General features: G+C 35.8%; 1 protein-coding gene across 3 annotated transcripts in view; it reads left to right on the top strand.

The window, feature by feature from the left end:
• The first annotated feature begins 443 nt into the window (after positions 1–443).
• Positions 444–21,575, top strand: part of LOC128020127 (protein ITPRID2) — a 34,130-nt gene continuing 12,998 nt past the window's right edge. The window contains exons 1-7 of one of the 3 annotated variants that reach the window (XM_052606755.1): positions 444–582; positions 14,406–14,598; positions 15,503–15,545; positions 17,537–17,586; positions 18,170–18,223; positions 20,628–20,670; positions 20,750–20,848. In XM_052606755.1, the coding sequence (XP_052462715.1) occupies positions 14,448–14,598; positions 15,503–15,545; positions 17,537–17,586; positions 18,170–18,223; positions 20,628–20,670; positions 20,750–20,848 (440 nt within the window). In that variant the 5' untranslated portion in view covers positions 444–582; positions 14,406–14,447. Of the gene's footprint in view, positions 583–14,405; positions 14,599–15,502; positions 15,546–16,876; positions 17,357–17,536; positions 17,587–17,666; positions 17,968–18,169; positions 18,224–20,627; positions 20,671–20,749; positions 20,849–21,575 lie in introns of those variants that run through there. The other 2 variants (XM_052606756.1, XM_052606757.1) reach the window with 2 other exon arrangements.

Below are 21,575 nucleotides of genomic sequence, written 5' to 3'. Positions count from 1 at the left end.
CTGCTGTTAGTTGTATGACATTAAAGGTTTAAATCACTTTCTCATAAAAACATCTTCACTTTATTTACGCTTACAGGAATCTTGTTGAAAAATATCCAAAACAGCTAAAACTTGTAAAAAAAAAATCTGAAAATGCATTTTTTACTAACATTCGTAACTTCATAGCAATCCGTGATTGGTATTCTTTCTTGGATTTTGGTACTGGCAAAGTCTAATATTTATCTCACATAGAGTTCTTGAGACCAACTTACTAGAAATGTCTGAGTGAAAAAAATTTTATTTACAGTGTTCTACGTAGATTTCATATTTTAAATGCCAGGTGTGGCTGTTATTGAGAGAAATCAGTTTTGGATCAGCTGATCAGATTGTATCAGTAATGGTGCACTGCATATCTTCTTCCAGCAGGTTTCAGGCCAGGCATATTTTTGGGCTCCGTCTCGCCCATGTTGTTACTTTTCACTCTTTTTTCCCGGAAGCGGAAGCATTGTACTTGAAGTTTTGGAATAGTTTTGTCTGACGATTCAACGCACTAGATACTTTCTAACTATCAGCGCGCGATCATCATCATGTCCTGTTGAGATGGTAAGATGCGTTCTTCTGCTATTTTAGGGATGGTACAGTTGCTGTGTCTAGTGTTTGTTTTTAATCTTGCGCGTTATAATACATTAGCCTCTGGACTGATGTTGTTTTACGCGCAGATGCTCACTGAAATACAGTTATTTAAGTGCTCGGGCTAGTTTACTGCGTGCGTACTGTGGCGTTTCACAACCTGCACTCTCATTTCTAAAGTTTATTTACAGAGTCTAATGGAGTTGTTATTGCATGCGCGTGTGATTGAAGTAGTTTAATAGTATTCATATTTTGGAAAAGCAAAGTGAAAAAAAAAACTTTTAACTTTAAGAACCGGGCTTTTAGGCTCGGGATAACAGTTGTGCAACTAATCGGATGACGTTACAGTGAAGGTTTTTTTTCTCTTTTTTCTCTCTCTTTTTTTCTCTCTTTTTCTTTGGTTGACACTGATCATGGTTAGATAGTGGGTCATATCAGTGTCACCTGGTTCACCCTCCTGCTTAGGTCTGGAAAGCGACCAAATGAATCCTCATTAGATACTCTTATGATGTTCATTAAAATGGTAATGACATGCTTTTATAAGTTGATAGTATCTCGCTTATTGCATTATTGATCCATTACGAATCAGGCTAGATAACTAGAAGAAATTAGGCTCATTTAGGGCCACCCAGAGCGCTAACCTGAAGTGGTGGGCTTTATGCTTGTGTTTACGTAATTACGTTATGGTGACCATCCATTTTCTTTCTTTTCTAGAAAAAAAAATATTTAATTTGATCCATTGTGCTGCTAAGACAAGTGAACAGTTACATGCAGTTGTATTTAATGTAAAAATAAGTTTGGACAATATCTCGAAATAGCCTTACCAATTCAGTGTTGCAGGAAGCTAGATCCAACCATTATGTACACTGACATACAAATACCAGTTATGTTAATTAATTACTGTTAGTTATGTTATGAATTATTTTGAATCAGTTATTAATCGTTATTAGTTAATCCCTTGATTAATTAAATGTTGGTCCCTCCTATCAGTTCACTTCCTAGCATTTGTTATTTTATTTATGTAATCTACTGTTCAAAAGTTTAAGGTCTGTACTTTTATTTAGCAGTGATACATTACTCAAAAAGTGACAGTAAAATGTTACATAATTGTACGGTATTTATTTATTTTCATTTTCATGTAAATGCTATTCATCAAAGAATCCTAAAAAAAAAAAAAAAAAAAAGATTTTCATGAAAATATAACATGGCTCAACTGTTTTTAACATTGATGATAAGAAATGTTTCTCTAGCAGGATCTCAGCATATTAGGATTATTTCTGAAGGATCACATGACACTGAAGACTTGAGTGGTGATGCAAATTCAGATTTGTCATCACAGGAATAAATTACATTTTAAAATATATTAAAACAGAAAACTGTTATTTTAAATTGTATTGATAGTTCACAATATAACAATATTTACTGTATATATCTGTATATCTACTAACCATTAAAGGACCACTGATGCTTCACTGACGGCAATATGAGAACCACTTTTCTCAAGCTTTAGTACTCTTAACCATTGTCAGGTTTTTCTAATTAAATCTAGTGACTCTTAAGTCTCCTTAAAGGTTCACTACTCCTGACTTCTCCACAGTTATATGTGAATATTGAAAGTAGGGCAGCTCTGTTCTATGCAAACATAAAGGCAGGAGTGCTGTCTTCTGGGTTTCTTCAGATAACATTAGTCAGGTGTAAACACAGCTGACATATGAGTGTGTGTAAAAGAGACTGTGTTTGAGCAAATGAGAGAGACTGGTATGTATTTACAGAGATAACACGGGTGAATCCATGTTGTCGCATGATTTACTGCATTCCTGCCCCATGGAGAGACCGTGTAAACACGTTCATAAAGTAAAAGTGCATCCAAAACAATTACTCCGAACTGTAGATTTACAAATATAGGAAATGACAGCAGTCATTGACTGCAAGAGCTCTGAAAACTAATTTGCGATTTTCTCGCTGCATTGCCATCAGTAAAATTTCCATTTGCGTGATCTCCTCAACAAGAGAAATCAGCATTAGTGGTTGGAAAAGAAAGCCGTGTTCTTGTGTTAACAGGTCTCGAGTTGCTTTTTGTGGAAAATGTGTCACGCTAACTAAACAAAAGGTGTGGCTCTGTTTCTTTAGCAAAGTACTGTTATTTACAATGGGAAGTTGGATTATACTAAAGTGAACCATTTCCATTGTTGCCTTTGAAACAGTCACTGCGACTACATATTGCATTTCTGTCCCAAGTCAAGATGGCATCTATATTAGTTTGGCTCAATGCCTGCTGTTTCAAATCCAAGGAACAATTTTCTAAGCCATCAGCTGTAATATTTCCATTATTAGACATGCAAAACTGTTATGTGCTGACAGCTGATGCTGTGTAATTGGTACATAATGAAGTCAAGTCATTAACATTAAATGACAACACCGACTGAAGCAGGTTCGAAAGTTTTCTGATGTGTTCATTTTTGACTTATGCTTTGCTTCATGGAAACATTTTACAAATAGCTTAATGCAGGAGAAGAATGCGTTGTTTTTTTCTGCCCTATGCATTAAAAACAAACCAGAAAAGGTCCTGTGGGGCTGATATGAATGCTATCAGGGCTTTGTCCACAGGAAATGAATTCAGCTAGGGACCTGAAACAGACCTCAAGAGAAAGGCTTCAAAGAGACATGAGGAAAATGGCACTGTTGTGTTGTACAGTTTACATTACTCGCTCAATAATGTTTAGCAGGATGAAGGTTTAGTAAATTCTAAGGTTTTTTTTAATGGCCAGTATGTTATCAGTAATGATTTCCTAGTTGCTAATGCTATTCAAATGTAAAAAGAGTGATATTGTCATTGTAGAATGCAAAAAATTTATACAACCATGAGTTTGCCGATATTTTTGGTTAATTTTGCTATTCATATTTAAATGTATATAGACACTTCAATAATTTCGGGGCAGACTCGATGCACTGCTCAAAAGTGATAGTAAATACATTTGTAATGTTACAGAAGACTATTATTTCAGCTACATTATATTCCTTTTTGAACTCTCTATTCATAAAAGATCCTGAAAAAAATGTATCATAGTTTCTACAAAAATATTAGGCCATTCAAGTTTTCAACATTTAATATTAACGATATCACAAATATTTCTTAAGCACTAAATCAACATATTAGTATGATTTCTGAAGGATTTCTGTGACACTGAAGACTGGAGTAATGATGCAGAACTTATTTATATATATATATATATATATATATATATATATATATATATATATATATATATATATATATATATATATATATGTGTGTGTGTGTGTGTGTGTGTGTGTGTGTGTGTATATATATATATATATATATATATATATATATATATATATATATATATATATATATATATATATATATATATATATACACACACACACACATACATACAACTAAGGAAAATCCCAACTTCAGTATCTCAGAAAATTAGAAAGAAAGGATTTTTAGAAATCTTGGCCAACTGAAAAGCTCAGTGTTGTTTAGACAGAATTTAATTCATGTAAACTTTCCCATTAATGTGAATAAGAAACACCAAAGAGTTACTTTTATTTTAAAAGTGCCAAGTTATATAGTTTATTAGCCTAACTTTAGACCGCCAAACAACTTAATATTCACAATTGTGTTTATCTGCAGTTTCCAGTTACGTTAAAAATGACTCATCGAATCAGAATTTAAAGTTTTTTAATGATTTTTTAAGTTTGTAATTTGATTTTTGAAATTCATGTGAAAAAGCTGCCATTAATAATTAACTAATTGTAGCTACTTCAGGCAGTGCTGTATAAGCAGTTCTGCATTGTGAATTAAACAGGGCATCTAAGAGTAGCTGGAATGAAAATAAGTGTGCTACTAATCCATCTGGACCATGTGCTGACATGTTTACAGTGCTGTTGTGAAGAAGCGTGGCGGCCTGATGAATCTCGCATTGGTTTATCTCATCGACTCCCTCCTATTGCTTTCCATATTTCTTCCATAAACAGAATCCTTAGCCCAGGCCTAGTTCCTGGGATTCCAGCCAGCCCTCCTCTGGGTCCCATGTCAGTGCTATTCATCAAAAGGGTGTGTGTGTGTGTGTGTGTTTGTAATGTTATAAAAAAAATATTATTACACACTTAAGCTTTACTCTGTGTGATGCTGAGAGTTGAAGATCTCAGCTAAAAATCATGAAATTGGAGCCTCACCTGTTCCTGACTGAATCCCAGTGTCTATTGTGCTAGCCTGCTAACGGTAACACCCTGGGCGCTCCATATGTTTGTTTCACATCGGGCAAATTGAAACCCTGGGAACTGCTGACCTTGTTCAGGCTAATAATTAAATGGTTTTATCATAATGATAGTACATACAGTAGTGTGTCTCTGTGGCTGGACCTTTAACAAACAGGCAGACGATGAGGAGGCCCAGGACTGTATAATGAGTTATTTTGCATTTTGCTGTTCATTTCTGCCTCAAGTCTTTATTTTGGAAAATTATAGTGCTACAGATTTATTAAACAAAAAAAAAAATCCTTTTTGATGAATTAATCAAAACCAGTCAGTTATTGGTTTGAATCATTCTAATGAATCACTGAATCACAAAGCGGTTCCTGACTTGTTGCAATTAGTTACTTGCATCATGTCCAAGCCAAAATAATCCAAGAACTATTAAGGTATTATGCATACTAAAGTATTATGACCCTTAAGTTATAGTAGTTAATGACTGCTTGTTCACAAAGTGTAGCTTAATTAAATACTTAATTAAAATCTTTAAACATTACCAGAAAATTACCATTACCATTTTTATTTGTTTTGTTTTGTTTAGTCTTTTAAAGCAATTAAGTATTTTTGTAAGAAGTATCTTACTAAGAGACATCAAGGCTGCATTTATTTGTACAATTTATTAGGGCTGGGCGCTATATCTATTGATATGATCATGCACATCTAGTCAGTAAATCTGGTCCCGTGATTAGCGCTAAATCGTCATCACCTGCTTTTAAATGGAGCGCTACTTAATAGGCAGAGCCGTAGATCACTGACAAGCTACACTATCACTACACTACAATATCATGTTCATTATCGAAGGCAATACATCTGCGATAATGAACGCGATATTGCGTAGCTTGTCAGTGATCTACAACTCTGTCTATTAAGTGCCGCTCCATTTAAAAGTAGGTGATGGTGATTTAGCGCTTTTTTTTTTTTTTTTACATTTAAAAAAAAAAAAGTGTATAAAAAAACTAGGTTTTTCTAAAGTAACACTGTCCAACAGCGACAACAGCAGGTAAAGTTACAGTGGAGGCTTACCTCATTGACTATAAACAGAGACCCCATAGCGTGCCGTGACTACTGGGGGGTAATTGAAAATGGCGAAAATTTACGTGAGAGAAGACAATGCCTCCATCGCAATATGATTGGATATGACTGGATATGTTTGGCTGTGATTGGTTCATGCGATAAATCCTGCCTCTTGTGTTCATGCGAGATCCGCGTTCGCAAATAAACAATGTAATCAATGGAATTAATGGGACTAATTAAAAAAGTAAGTAAATAACTCAATATAACCACTTTGTCACACACTTTGAGGTACGTTGTTTATGTCTAAGATAATCTAACTTCACTGCATTACAAGTAGGGCTGTGCGATTAATCGAAATCGAAAAAAAATTGCGATTCAAGTGCATGATTTCTAAAGCGCTTTATAGCATGATTTTCTGCAGCCCTGACCTCCGGCAGTATGTTATCTGAACCAATCAGGATGCAGTGCACCTAAGTGTAGCACGAGAACAGAGCAGATTGGGCATATGCCTAACTCCAGGTTCACACACAGTGACACACTCCTGTGATGCGAGCCTTTTTTTTTCGAGCCTATGTTAACAGATCAGAGCGTTCACACTGCACGCGGTAAAAGATGAGAACAGAAAAGGTTATAAATAGAAAGTTGCTAAAAGATTTTATATCTTGCGCATGAGCACAGAGAGAGTTGTGAGTGCACAGGACACGGGTTGAGCGAGAGGAGACATGTTGTAAGGCAGCGTGTATCTGAGGCTTATACAGTCTATGATCTGAGCATGCGCATCTGGTTTTGTTAACAGAGCAAAGAAAATCTGCGTGTGAGCGGTTAGATTCGCGCTCGTGCAATATTTTAACGTGCTTTCGCGTTACAATAATGCACTCTCGTTGCTGCTTCTGAACCGTGTACACGGGTTTTATTTTCTTTTTTTATTATACTTTTTTGCCTTATGTCTAGATTTTGTTTGACATCTTTACTTAGTGATTATTTTGACTTAAGTCTGTTCTAGAGACATGTTACAACTTTTTGATAAAGCTCTCATTGGTTTTCTTTTGGAAATATGTTTCAAATTTATACTGAATGCATGTATGACTGTAAAGCATGTCTGTGTGTGTCAAAATCGTGATTAGAATCGAAATCGCAATCGCAGAATTGATCAAAAAATCGTGATAGTTTTTTTTTTTTTTTGTCCATATCGCACAGCCCTAATGACAAGCTATGTGTTGATTCTTTAATTAGTTTACATCATCAGCCCTCCAAACGCAGGTCACGTCCCAGTCCCACACATCCCCGTCTCACTTCTTGAGTGGTAGAGTAGCTGTGACAGAATGTCCTGTTGCTTTTGGTTTGTTTGACATTGTGCATTACCCTGGCACCTCCTTCTCTGTCTTATCCTTGCTCACTTCCAAGCTCCAGGACACAGTGTCTGGAATACAAAGTGTGCCATAAAACACTTGGATTAAAAGAAAACATTAATCAGTGTTCAGCAAGGCAGGGGACACCGATCAGTGTTACTATCTGCCTCGTGTTATTAGAAACATATTCAGCATTAAACTAACATGGAAAATGAGAAGGGCCAGATGGAATCTGTGTACTTAAATTTTATGAACTGATTTAAGGGAAATAGTTATGATAGCAATCTTAAAAATCAGTGGTCTTTTGATCTGACGTCTGTTGCTTAGAAACTAGGCAAATTAGGCAGATGTGTAATATATTAGAATCTTGTTGACGAAAATGTACAAAACTACGCAAGGTAAAATAAATGTTTATAAACTGTTAGATTTGTTTACCTGTGTATCATAAACCTTTATATGGTACTAATTTGTTTGGTTGCCAAAAGTATAATGGAACTTTAAGAAAAACAGTTATGGATTTCTGCAATAACACATGCGATAATTGTTAATGATATACATTTTCTTTTTTCTGTTAACGCTGTGGGTGCGTGCGTGCGTGCGTGTGATTTAAAAAACTTTTTTTTTTTTTTTACTTTCAGCTGCTTTGGCTCTTGATGGCACACTGAGTTTAATAGTGTCTAAATGTATTGTCACAATCCTTCTTCTCACTCACAGTCAGAAGACAAGTGGGAAAAGATTCAAATTACCCAACGTGTCATTACTATAAGCACTGTCACATCCTCAGTGGAGATTGATTTTTATTTTTATTTAGTCCTCTGATGAACACTTTTCTGGTTGTGTAACAAAGAGATCTCTGGAAGCATTCAGGTTTTTACATTTTTCCTGTCTGTGGTGCATAGGTGACACATAAGTTTTGATGCTCATATCAACTTGTCACATGGCATGCAAAAGACCAGAAATATTGTCAATGCAATTACTGAAACGTCCTCAATGCAATGTTATGCTCTTATCCTAGAAATTAAGTTTGGTGATCAGCAACTACCTCATCATACACATCATGTGTCACAATTTAGTATATTGCGATGCATCACAGTAACATAATTGGATTGCAATTGACACTGGGCCAAATGCATGGGAGAGAGAGTGAATCTGTGGTATCGCTTTCAATCTCTCTCACTTGCTTCAATTTTGGCCAGTGGTGATGCATCTTGTAGAAGCCTGTGATGGGCCATTTTCGTGCCATTAATGGATCTATAGAAAATGCTATGCCTGAATGCAAAAATAAATAAATAAATAATCATAAAAGATCCTGAAGTGTTGATGCATTATTGTAAAAATATTTGTCTGCATATTGATGAACAGTGCAGTAAATTCAAATTTTTGCAGTTTGAGCAAAATATGCCTTACACTTGTGTCTCTTAGCTCCCCTTTGTTCATGTTTGTGTTCCTCTGTGAGATATCTGATGGTTCACTGCATGCAGACATTGATCTTCTGTTGTTCTTTGTGGAGATACAGAACATTATTGCTTAAGAAATGCTGAGCTGAAGCAATATAGGATTGTTTTGTTTTTGGTATACCACAGGGCTCTATATTTGGCCATAAAATTTGTCAGCAGCAGCAATTTTCACCCCTGTGGGACTTATGGGAGGGTTACAGAATAACCTTTTCTTTCATGGATGCTTTGGTCTCTAAAACAATATCACAATGAAGGACTTTATCAGAATGTTATTTCACAGAGGCTAGACCTTGGGCTTGTGTTTAGAGCCAATACCAAAGGTCACTGAAGTTGGCAGTTCACCAAGGCACTGGTGCAAAACTGGATATTGTGTTTCTAACTTGGGAAGAAAACATTGCAGGTGTGGTTCCAAAAGAGCAGCTTGTTGGGTAAAGCGTATCTTTTTCTGTTTTAAAGCTCATGACATCACAACATGGTTGCAAGATAACATTACTTTCAGGTCACTGGCCAGAATTTCTTAAAATCAGTTGTTTTTCCCTCACTAGGACATTGTTTTAGCTGTAGATGTCTAAAAATGATTAAAGAAAGTGAAAGTCGTGACATTTGCCAAGTATGGTAAGCCATACCCGGAATTGGTATTCTGCATTTAACCCATCCAAGTACACAAACACAGCAGTGAGAAGTGATAACACTGTGAACACACACCCGGAGCAGTGGGCAGCTATAGATCCAGCGCCCAGGGAAAGCTCCTCTTAAATGTCAATAGAGCTTGTACCTAAATTTATAACTTTACAAAATTGTAAAAGCATTTATATTTCATTATTTTTAAGCCTTTTGACCACGTATATTGAATCATTTTAGGCATTTTATCTGTCTGGAAGCTTAATTTCAACCAACAAGCCAACCATTTCAAACATCCATTATTCCCAATTGAGTAAATACACGCTGTTAAAAATAACCAAGGCATGTTTTCACCAATTTTTTTTTTCTGTTTGATCATCCAGTTGACATATTTGATGTTGATAAATTATTATTTATTATTTTTGCTATTATGTTTGATGATGCTAGTGGCACATACATTACATATTTCCGCTTTGTTTAACTCCGAAGCACTAATAATTTGTCTTTATGCTTTCAGACTCATGAGACAGGGAATGATCAGGAAACTGATCATTCCCTGATCTTTGGGCTGGGTGGTGTGACAGTATATATCGTTAGCTTGTAATAAAGAGTCTATCATTAGAGATTTTGCTATAACATGTATTCTGCATTGTGCAGATATATATGTGTAACACAGTACTGCTTAAACGTTATACATCTTTTGAGTGATAAGGAAACATGCATGAATGAGAAATAGAGTGGGATGCACTTAGTAGTTATTTTAAAGTGAAAGGCCCTCTCTCGACAGCATTTGATCATGAAAACGGATCTCTTCCGTGTTGTATTGTGCTTGAATGGTCACATACGCACACAGTAAAGTCATAATGCCCATCGTGTGGAGTATTCAAGTAAACACAGTTGAGTGAAAACCGCATGTGTTTCAGGATATCCGAGCCGTGCAGTCGGTCTTAAAGGACCAGCAGCCTTTTTTATTAATTATTAATAAAATACTTTTTTTAAGTAATTATTAATGTTAATCATATTTGATTCATACTGTGAAGACTATGCATTGTTTTATTTGTACACTTTTATTAAATTTAGGTAATATTTCTTACTACATGTTAAATAAACCTAGCCTGCTGTAGCTGAATAAATTAAGTTTATTTTATATTTGTTTTTTGTTTTTTGTTGTGCATGTTATTTGCTTTTTTATTTTTTAATAATAAAAAAGTAAAAATAGCTATATCAAGGTACATATTGTTATCATGAAATAAAATTTATCATACCTTGAAATAAGATTTTGTTCATATCGCCCACCCCTACACTGTCGTTTTAAAACATAATAAAATGTTATGACATTGCGATATCCTGAGTATAAAAAAATATGTATGTTTAATTTTATATTGCCAGTGAAGTCATCATTTATATTCAATAAATTGTCCAGTCCCTTTGAGAATCAGCCTTTTTGAACCGGATACGGTCTTAATCAAGAGGTCTCTGTGTAAGCATATTGCATTAATTGTGGGTTGTTTCATACCATGTGCTTTGATGTGCTGTTGTTTGTACGGTGTTTGACTTGGAGCCCTGGTCCTGTTTTTGTTTGGAGCCTTGGGACGTGGGGACGGACACATCGAGCAACCGGTCAAATCTGGAATGAGATGTGGGACGTCCGTCCTCAGTTCAACAGAACAAGGTCAAAGCAAGAGATTGTGTGGGGTGCAAGCAGTGTTTTAAAAATAGTCAAAGTTTTTCAAGGGATTTTCAGCTGAACAAGCTTTTGTTGACCGGTTTGAGAATGATGATAGCTTCAGTGTGTTTATTCAATTGAATCGAGGGGGTCACTGCTTCCTCACAGCTCTGACATCCAGCGGTTTGTCACAGGTTTTATTGGTTTACAAGGTTTGAAGTGGTTAATCTGCTTTAATGGAACTTTAAGTCTGAATAAAAAGTGGACTGAGAGAGCATTTCAACCAAAAGTGACTAAAATGTCCACTTTTACTATAAATACATGAGGAACTAATTAAAATTAATACTACATTTTAAGGGGTCTGTGTTTGGGTCTTTTACTGAAAATGTGGAGTTTGATAAGTGGAGTAAATGATTGGAGAAGTGCGGCATATGTCACCGAAGAGATGGTCCATTTATGACATTGTGATTTGAATTAAACAAATGAAATTTATGCATGGATGAATTGTTCACAATAAGATCGATAATATGCTTTTACAAAAAAGTTAGGGTAAATTTTCATTTTTGGAAATAATTTTTTGGAAGTTATAATAAACATTCAAATGCATGCAAATATCTTATGTAACATAAGGTTCATAAGAAAAACCACACCTGAATTACTGGGAATATTGCAACATTCTGCTTACAGTTTGCTGTGTGTGGGATTTACTGCAAAGGTTCCCCCTAGTTAGCATTTTGCATTTGTGATTGTTGGATGCGCGGCATGCTTGAATTTGCTTAGTAGCGCTTATTTATGTAAAGTCACTGCTTTTCTCATCCTTCTTCCCTGAGTCTCTATTCATTTAAAGCAGAGTATGTAACTCAGTCTGCACTGTTTACAAATCGCAGGTCAAAAATGGAGTGGAGAGCACGAGTTCTCCTGTGTTTATAGAATTAAACAACTACTCTGTTTGTGAAAGGGAATGGAGCGTATTGCTCTCATATTTGACTGCTGTTACATGGCTTATTGACAGACTTCTGTGTTGTCTCTTTATTGAATCTGTCAACATGCTAATTATGTTATAATTTTTTTAGAGTGGCCTTTTATCAAACTGTTATTATGTCTCGTATTTGCAAATTGTTTTGTAAGTCTGAAATGAATATTTCCCTTGAACTACATAAACGGTGTGAGTGGACACAGTGATTTAGTCAGGATTGCTATGGCTAATCAACATTTGCTGATGAGATTTGTAAATTACGCTTCACATGATGTTACATGAGTGAGCCTATTTGTGTGCTAGTTTAAATAATCATTATGTGTGTTGCAAGTGAACAATTTGTTCGCTTGTTCTTTGAAATGGGAACCTACAATCTGGTGTACTGTACAGTGTTTGCTTCCTTTTAACTTTCTCCAAGTAGACTTGAACATCAATTCTGTTTTAGGAGTCCAAAAATAACACCCCTCTGATGGGATTTTAGCATGTGAACAGATAAACAGCTGAAACTGAGACTTTGTTTGCATTATTAGACTTATCAAAACATACTAGATGATTTAACTATATTAGGACATGCCTCTATGAAATACTTGATTGTGATTGGTTGTTTCCAGCATTTTTCAGACAAATATAGTTGTAGAATGACTGTTAAATCATTTTATTGAATGTTAATATAACATTCAAGTGATTTCCAAATGTAGCAATGCTAGTTTTGTTTCTTTTGTATTACAAATTTCATTTATTGAACAATGAAAATTCCACTCATAAGCACAATTTCATGTGCATTTTTTTCTCTGTTTTATGTATGCATGTTTTAATTAGAAGGCAAATGTATGAAAAAAAAAAAATCTTTTGAATTAATCTAAAAAATAATTAATTTTTTACTCACCATTTCAACCCAGTTAAAATGTGTGGTTTTTTTTTGAGTTTGACATAAATAGTAAAATGTATATTCATTCTAAAAATGGCCATAACATTCTAAGATTTTATTAATTTCCATTATTTTTTCCGGATATATAAAGCATATATATATATATCTGTGTCATATATATATATTTTTTTTAGTTAATTTTAATGCTTGTTTCATCTTATTTTAAGAACCACTGTTGTAAATTGTTCTGTAAGGTGTATTCATGCAGGCATATTCCCCAATGTTGACGTGTTTCCTCATAATCACCTTTGGTAATAAAATGTGGTGGTGTTCCTGGTGGTTTTCGTTTGTCACACTTCGATGATCAGTCTGAAAATAGACACATGCTATTAATAGCAGTGTGTGAATTGTGGGAGACCAGAACGCAGTTATAAATCCATCCTTTCTTTTTTTTTAATGTCAGGCTCATCTGTTCCTTCACAAAGTGCTAGATCCAAAACAGGAAATGACTCCACACCAGCTTGTAATCTTTCAACCAAACAGACATTTCCTGCTCGACTTGTTTTTTGACTTTTTCTTTTTTACCATTTATTCCAGTTAAGACCCCCGTCCCACCCCGCCCCCATCTCTCTCTCCCTCTTTCTTCGGTTTGCTGCTTATGGTCAGGGATTTTGGAATCTCTGTAGATTTTATTAGTTTCTCATGCTGCTTATGCTGTCCCTGCCTTCACATGGCCTTCATCTCTTATTTGATTTTCCAGTAGTTTCTGGAAGCAATGAACCCTCTATTTTCTGTTCTTGCTAAGCAAAATTGATTTCTGTTGGTCAGATCCTTTAACCAACTGAACAGAAACTTCTCATATACCAGATGGTTATGTTTATATATATATATATATATATATACAGAAATAAAAAATATATATTTATTAGAAAAAAAGGTTCTCTTTAGACTATTTATTCTGAATGTGTCAGGATGATTATGCAATTTAAAAAGCTGCATGTGTCATTTCCGCATCTATCATCTATTTGTGAACAAACACTTGCCACAGATAATAGCTATTTTAATGGAATAATTCATCAAAAAAAGAAAATGTACTCTCCCTCAGGTTAACCAAGATGTAGAAGAGTTCTTCATTGGAACATATTTTCAGAGTCTGTTTTGGATGGAGGCTGTGTACTGTATGCTATGCACGTTTCTTATGGAACATTGTCTGTTTAAGGTCATTTTTGGGGGGTCTTGATTTTGAGTATTGGTGCGATTGGAGACAGTGCTGTTACATTTGTGTTTTCAGTTAACACCCTTAAACCTCATGTGCAGCTAGTGCATCAAAGTAATGTTTGCTCTTATAGTTTTGTTCTTGAAGTGCTCAAACGAGCATAAGATGTGTGCACAGTTTTGGTTAATGTGACTTTCATTTAAAAAAGGAAGATTCTTGCTAATCTGCTTTATATGACACAAGACGGCACTCTTTTGGCCTGCTGCCGATCTCTTCAGAGAGAGGAGGGCCTGGCTATTGTCATGTCATTCAGGTCTGAGCCCATTCCTTTCCGCTTTTCTGCAGGTGAACCATCCCTCACTGTAGTATCCCGTCCGAGCCAAGGACATGGAGGAGTGCGAGACCCCCCCTGCCAGTGTCAAGAGGAAGGCTTGGGCTCAGAGCCGAGACTCTTGGCAGGCTTCTGAGTCTCAGGGCGCAGAGGAGCCGCTGTCTGCCCAGCCTGTGGAAGATAAGACTTCGACAGCTTCAGAAACAGGTACGGTGCTTCTGTTAATGTCGTAACAGTTCAGATTTGTTGTTTCAGTGCTCATGGATATTACAGGCATAGTACTAGAGTTGAATTTGAAGACATTTCAACCAATCAGCTTTCACAGCCATGTCAATTTAAAATATTTAATGCAAGAACTAAAATATAGTAGAAAATCCAGTTAAAATACTTGTTTTTCACTAAGAATAGTAATAATAAAAAACAGTAATATTTACCATCATATATTATTACTTAAAGGTTTTTGAAATAAACAGAAACTTATACCTTATATAGATATATAGTGACGATGTAAACAAATAGTTGAATGAAATGGACACTTTGAAGTTTTTCATGAGTTCATGGATTGTATTGTCTCTTTAAGTGCCACTGAAATGCGTTTAACAAACTTTTACATGAATTAGGCCTAACAGTCAGAGAACAGTCTGCATTTTGTCAACATGTATCTGACTGTAAAGGTTCAGTCATAAAGAAAATTACCGTAAATGCTCTAATAAATTGACCCCCATTTTCAGATGCAAAACCATAGTTATCGTTTTTGTCACTTATATCTGAGAATCTCAACTCCATGCTGGGATTTTCGAGGTTTGAGGCTCTACGGGAAGGTGTACTAAGCAGTAGTGTGCCAATGGACACAGCAGGGAGAGATTATAGAGGTTTGGCTGCTCGGCTTGGCATTTGATTCTCCATTCAAGTCATGATAAAACAATTAAGAGCAAATAAAGGTTTCTGGAAAAAGAAAGAATGGCAGACCACAGGGGTAGTTCAGAGGACCGATCTACGTTTGTTGTCGTTGTGTTAGATTTGTTGTTTACTCTTTGCTTGTTATTGCTTTTAGGGGAATTAATTTGTTTATTACCCGGAACAGTTGTATTTTATTTTTTTCTCTCCTCAGGTCGTAAACCAAATCAAGTAGAGAACTGGCTCAGGACCTGCAGGTAAGTTACCTAACAAACTCGCTGCACATTAAATACGAATGCAAATGGTGTGAGAAAGATCTGCGTACATGCCACAGTATGACGGGAATTGGAAAGTAAACCATATGCTCTGATGCACCATAGAAAAGCATGCTGTCTTTGGCTTTGGTGTCTCTGACAAGCAGTAAATTTGAGAGAACTGTGTGAATAGTTCAGTGAGTTCAGATCGTGATCTTTCCTGAGTAAGGACAGTCATTGCTTGTGAGGACTGACTGTTGTCCTTTGAGTTGCCGGTGTTTTTTTGGTGGCTTGTTTGGGTCTGTGGGGCCTATTAATGCAGAAGTTTTCCTCTGAGAGTTTTTAGCCTTTCTCTCCTTGTACTGCCAGGCGTGTTTTTTCTTTTTTTTTAATAGATGTATGACTGTTTAGCTCTGAAGTGTAGGAGGAAAAAGCCATTGATTTACTTTGTAGATATACGTCCCTCATGACCAACACAAACCTTCCTCCTGAAAAACAATACAGAGAATCCAGAATTGCTGGTCCGTGTCCCTGATGGCCATTTCATCTTGTGATCTAAAAGGAAACCTTACATGCTTGTTTGAATGTTGCTTGAAATTTGGCTTAACGTCATTTACTTTTTTATTCAGGGAACATGTGAAAACCATTTGTTGTTGATGATGTCATATTTAATTGCTGTCTGAATATTTGAGTTGAAAAGCTGGAAAGAATCCAAAAATCATTTTTGAACACTGCCAACGGCAGTTCTCTTGTATTTATGCTACGGTAAATGTCTAAACAACTTGTTTGGAATTATTGTTATGTAAAAATATAAAAATGGAGCCAAATCACATTTGAAATGGGCCAAATTTTCTTGTACACTCCTATTCAAATGTTTGGAGTTGGTAAGATCTTGTTAATGTTTTTGAAAAAAAGTGTCTCATGCTCTCCATTTATGGATTTATTTGATAAAAATTAAAAAATACAGTGAAAACTATAATATTGTGAAATATTATTACAAATATTATTATTAAATTTACTTACAATATTTTTTTATTTTATTTTGATTATATGTTTTAATAATTTATTCCTGTATGAAAAAAGCTGAATTTTTATGCATTTTATATGCATTTCTCTGGTCTTTAGTGTCACATGATCCATAAGAAATCATTTAAATATGCTGATTTGGTGCTCCAGAAACATGTCTTATTATCATCATCAATTCAGATGAATAGAAAGCAAAAAAGAACAATATGTAATTTTTTATTATTTATAAAAGTGTTAGGAACATTATATAACATTATTGTCACTTCAGGTAAATTTAATGCATCCTTGCTGAATTAAAGTGAAAAAATAGCTGTTAATAAATTTAAATAAACATTTCGAGATGGCATGATGAGTAAATAATGACAGAATTTTATTCTTGGCTGATCTTTTCCTTGACAGTTGACTTAATCAAATGCTTCCAGTGTAAATTCCCCCCATGGAACCAAGATGTAGCGTGCTTGAGCATCAACGCCACACACTAGGTCAATAAAAATACCTCGTGCCTGTCCTATTCCCAATTCCTGCTCATTATCATTAAACACACACCAGACAGACATCCTCCTACAGCCTGACAGGAAATGTAATTGTCTCCACCGGCGAGAGTTTGCTGGATATCCGGAGCTAGAAAGACTTTTTTTAGTGGTGGCGGAGTTGTGAAACATGGCCAGCATCCCACAGAGCGCGAGCTATTCTTAGTCTCGTTTTACGTGGTGTGTTTTTTTTCTCACGCTGTTCGGATCTCCAGGTGTCTGGATGAAAGTGGAAGGGGCTTTCGAAGGCAGCGTTTTGTAAGTGTTGAGATGACATGTTGATGCCAAGGGAATCTCTCTTAGCCGTTGTGAATGAAGAAAATAACACTTCAAGAAAGGGAAGGATGTTTGTGTGCGCATTTCTGTTCATGTGACATTTTTTAGGGAGAGATTTGGCAAGTAAAAAGAGGATATGACGTGTTATTGATCTTTCAACAGGACTCCTCTTGGGGCTTCTTTGGACGAACAAAGCGGCAGCCCGTCCAGAGGTGAGTTCATTTTCTTCAGTCCAATTTGTGGGTTTATTTGCCGTTACAGAAGCTACATTTCCATGTTAGGAGTAGGTTTTACCGCAGAACGTTACTCCGCTGCATGCTGACTCTTCTCTACCACTCCTTGTGAACTTTGGAGCAAGATCTCTCACAGTTCACTACAGCGCATGCACATTCACTGGCACACACACATACACACATGCACGCTGCTTTGGGACCAATAGCAGACCCCCACACACTCCAGGCAAAGAAGTGCCTGATTAGATGAATGTTTCTTCAAAGTTATATTGTAAACAGGACAGAATCCGAGAGTAGGACAATGTGTTATGGATCAGGTCATTTAAAACTGCATCGGCATTATTTCAGATGACTACTTAGGTAAGGTAATTGCACTTAAGAGTAAATATTTACCGTTACGCTTTCGGTGCGTGCAAGCTAAAGACACGTTCTGGCTCTGAAGTGCTACTTGGATGTGTTTAAGTGTTTTTATGTGCAAGAGAAGGGGAAATGATCACTTCTTCATTGCGATGGGTCAGCACAAAGTGTTTGCTCTCTGAAAGCTGATCTCTTTGCCTTTCAGGGCCATTAAAGAATGGCTGTAGCTTTGAAGATGACCTATCCCTGGGAGCCGAGGGTAAGTACTCTCCACTTTCTCCCTTAATCGTTTGTAATTGTTCTCAAGTGTGCTGCTTTGTGAGAATGTGACAAAGAATTTCAAGAATTCCACGTAGCTTCTTTGAGATTAATGGACCGACTGACAAACAAGAATGACTGCTGGCATTATTTTGTTATGTCTGTTTTCTTTTGTTTTTTTGTTTTTATATATATTATAGTAGTAGTATTATAGTAGTATGCCTTTTGTCAAATTTCGTGCTGTTAAGTGTTTACTTTCTCATTGGTTTATGTGCTGCTTTGAGTTTGCACAAGGACAGATGGTGACATGCAAACTCTTGCATGTGATACTCGGGTTAAAAGACTGGTTTTGGCACATCAGATAACTTATCTCTGGTTTCATGGTGTGCTTCCTATGGCCCATGTGTTAGCGGCAGGGGAACGTTTCAATAATAATAGTGACTTTGCATCTTACTTTTTATTCATAATGTCATAAGGGTCTCAATGTCAAAAGTTTTGCAGGAGTCTGATATTAGCTGGCAATTATTTGCAGTCAGGAATTATAATATAGAGAGTGGATTCTTGCATAATTCAGGAGCCAAAATTGAACATTTTCCAGTCGTTAATATTTTATGTATTTTATGTACAAAATGTTTGTTTAAAAACTAAATGAGCTTCCTATGTTATATATTTATATTACAATTAGTGCTGTGCAACAGTTAAAATTGCATTATTGTCTGCAATTAATCAAAATTAATGATTGTGCCTTAAGAAATTCTTAACCATGTCGGAACACGTTTGACCCCCAAAGCCTGGTTTGTTTGACTAGTGTGCTCGCTCTGTTCAGCAGTCCCTGGCTCGGTTGGTAGAGACGGGCCAGAGCGTGGTTCAGTTAAACATAGATCAGTGAGTGTGAGCACTAACCACGCCAGAGCGCAGATCTTCTGATACGTGCTGCATGATTGCCTGAATATTTCTGAGCTGCAAAAGCGATAGATCTGTAAATGAATATATCGTGATAGGGACATGTTACCGCCTCACATATGACTCAAAATAAAAAGCCACAAAATGATTCACTCCACTGTGTTGAGCAAGAGCTTCTCTGCTGTCTTCACGTGCTATCAGAAACTTCCTATTTCCAACTTATAAAGTCATGATTATGAGCTTGTTGCATTCTTTTTTGTTAAAAATAACAGTGAACAGTTGTTAGTGAATGTTGATGCTCAGCCTAAATAATTTGATCGGGAGCATTCACTCCTGTGACTCATGATTTGTCTGTATGTGTATTCAGAGCAAGTGAGCAACGGACTTTCATAATAATTAAAAACTGTGTTAACATGCGATAAAATAATGGTCGGCATTTATCAGTTAATGTGTTAACTCGATAACAATGCGTTAAATTGCCCAGCCCTAATTAAAATATAGCGGTGTAAATTTTATGTTTGTGTGTGTGTGTGAGAGAGATACAGAGAGAGAATAAATTAAGTTTAATTTAAATAAATATTTATTTAAATAGAATTGTATTTATATCTAAAATAATTTTTCAGAAATATTAAATATATATAAAAAAAACATCAATTAAAACTATTTAGAATGTGCAGTTAATAACATTTTAAAGAAGATTATTAATATTGTTAAAAGTGCTTGTGTTATTTTCTTGTATAATTGGACCTTTACAATACTGCATTTTCTTGGTAAATGATGATATATATGTGTGGGTGTTTTTTTACACTTCTAGAACGACTAGTTAAAACAGCACAACAAACCAAGGGAAAAGCTCTTTACAGTGTCTCTGCAAGCTATTGTGCCATTGCAGTGAATCAGACTTCACCCTTCAGTGTGTCTGTATGCGATGAAAAACGAGTCCAGACTAGTTCCACTCTTATTGACAAGAGCACAGAAATCAGGCAGGACCAGTCGTAGGAATTTCATTGGAAATTTGTTGAGCATTTTCACCTGAGGCTGATGGATGAGTGCATGTAAGCCAGGACGCTTCAGGCCAGAAATCTCTGGCTAATGTCCTCCACGTCTCTGTGTTCAATCATGTCCTCCTAAGTGAACTAAAACCTGGTGTCTAATGTGATTTGTAACACAAATCGTTTGGGAGCTTAGGATGTGTGTGTGCGTATAATTCTGTCATTGTGCACTAAGTGCCGAGGAAAATGTTGTGGATCATCTTCTGGAGTAGATGGTTCTGCACTGAATAAATCACCTTTGGTCATTAACATCACCAAACAATGAATAAGGCTCTTAAGTGAAGAATTTCTAGCAACTTCAACTGTGCAAAAATGGCAGCCAGGGCTTTTGGTAAATGCTCTTGTTGTGTCAAAGGCGGACATGTGAGTTCAAGGGATTTTGGTATCAAATTAGGTAGGAATTCAGCACAGTTAATTTTGTATTCCTTTTTCTCTCTACCATCTCTACAGCCAATCACCTCCAGAACACCAGCACAAAAACAGAGGCCAATGGGTAAGCAGGACCTCCAAAATGTTCCCATCTCTTTCTGTTTTGCTCTGGTCACAGACAGGTCACTGTCTTCTTTTCACAGCTATGAAGTGGCAGCCAAGGCCAAAAGGAGCCAGTTCAAGCAGAAGGGCAGAAGCATGAACTCCACGGGCTCTGGAAAAAGCAGCACCACCGTATCCAGGTACTTTACAAGAATGATGTACTCCGGTCATTAACACATGCAAAATGTCAGGGCTTGTGAAACGGCAACAACTCAGCCAATGATTGGACAAGGAGTATGAATATTATACATTTTCTATAATCATTTAACGTATGCAGGTTTTTATATATATATATTTTAGGATTTAATATACAAGATTTATTTATTTATATATATTATATATTATATATTATATTATATTTTCCTATATATATATATATATATATATATATATATATATATATATATATTATATATTATATATTATATATTATATTATATTATATTATATTTTCCAATATATGTTGCATGGCAACCAATTTCCTACACAACTGTGCTATTTTCATATATCATCATCATAATAAATAAGCCAGTGCCAGTGGCTTTCATTGTAAGCAGCAGTACAATATTATGAATAAAATGTATATCATTATATAAAACATTATTATCATGCTGCTCATTATACTACACGCTAGATATTTGCATTGGCATATGAAAACAAGTTTTGGGCAATGATTACTTGCATCCAAAATTTAAGTTTTTGGTTACATAGTATATGTGTGTAAACAAAGACGTTTATTTTGTATGTGATTAACTGCAATTTAATTGTTGCCCAAAACTAATGAAAACCAATTTCAACCACGTCCCGGGATTGATTACCGCAATGAACCCGGGTCGGGGACCTAGTAACATTGCGGGGTCCGACCCG

The sequence above is a fragment of the Carassius gibelio genome, chromosome A9 (genome assembly GCF_023724105.1).
Source record: "Carassius gibelio isolate Cgi1373 ecotype wild population from Czech Republic chromosome A9, carGib1.2-hapl.c, whole genome shotgun sequence".
Classification (NCBI taxonomy): Eukaryota; Metazoa; Chordata; class Actinopteri; order Cypriniformes; family Cyprinidae; genus Carassius; species Carassius gibelio.
This window is presented reverse-complemented; position numbering and strand designations above follow the sequence as displayed.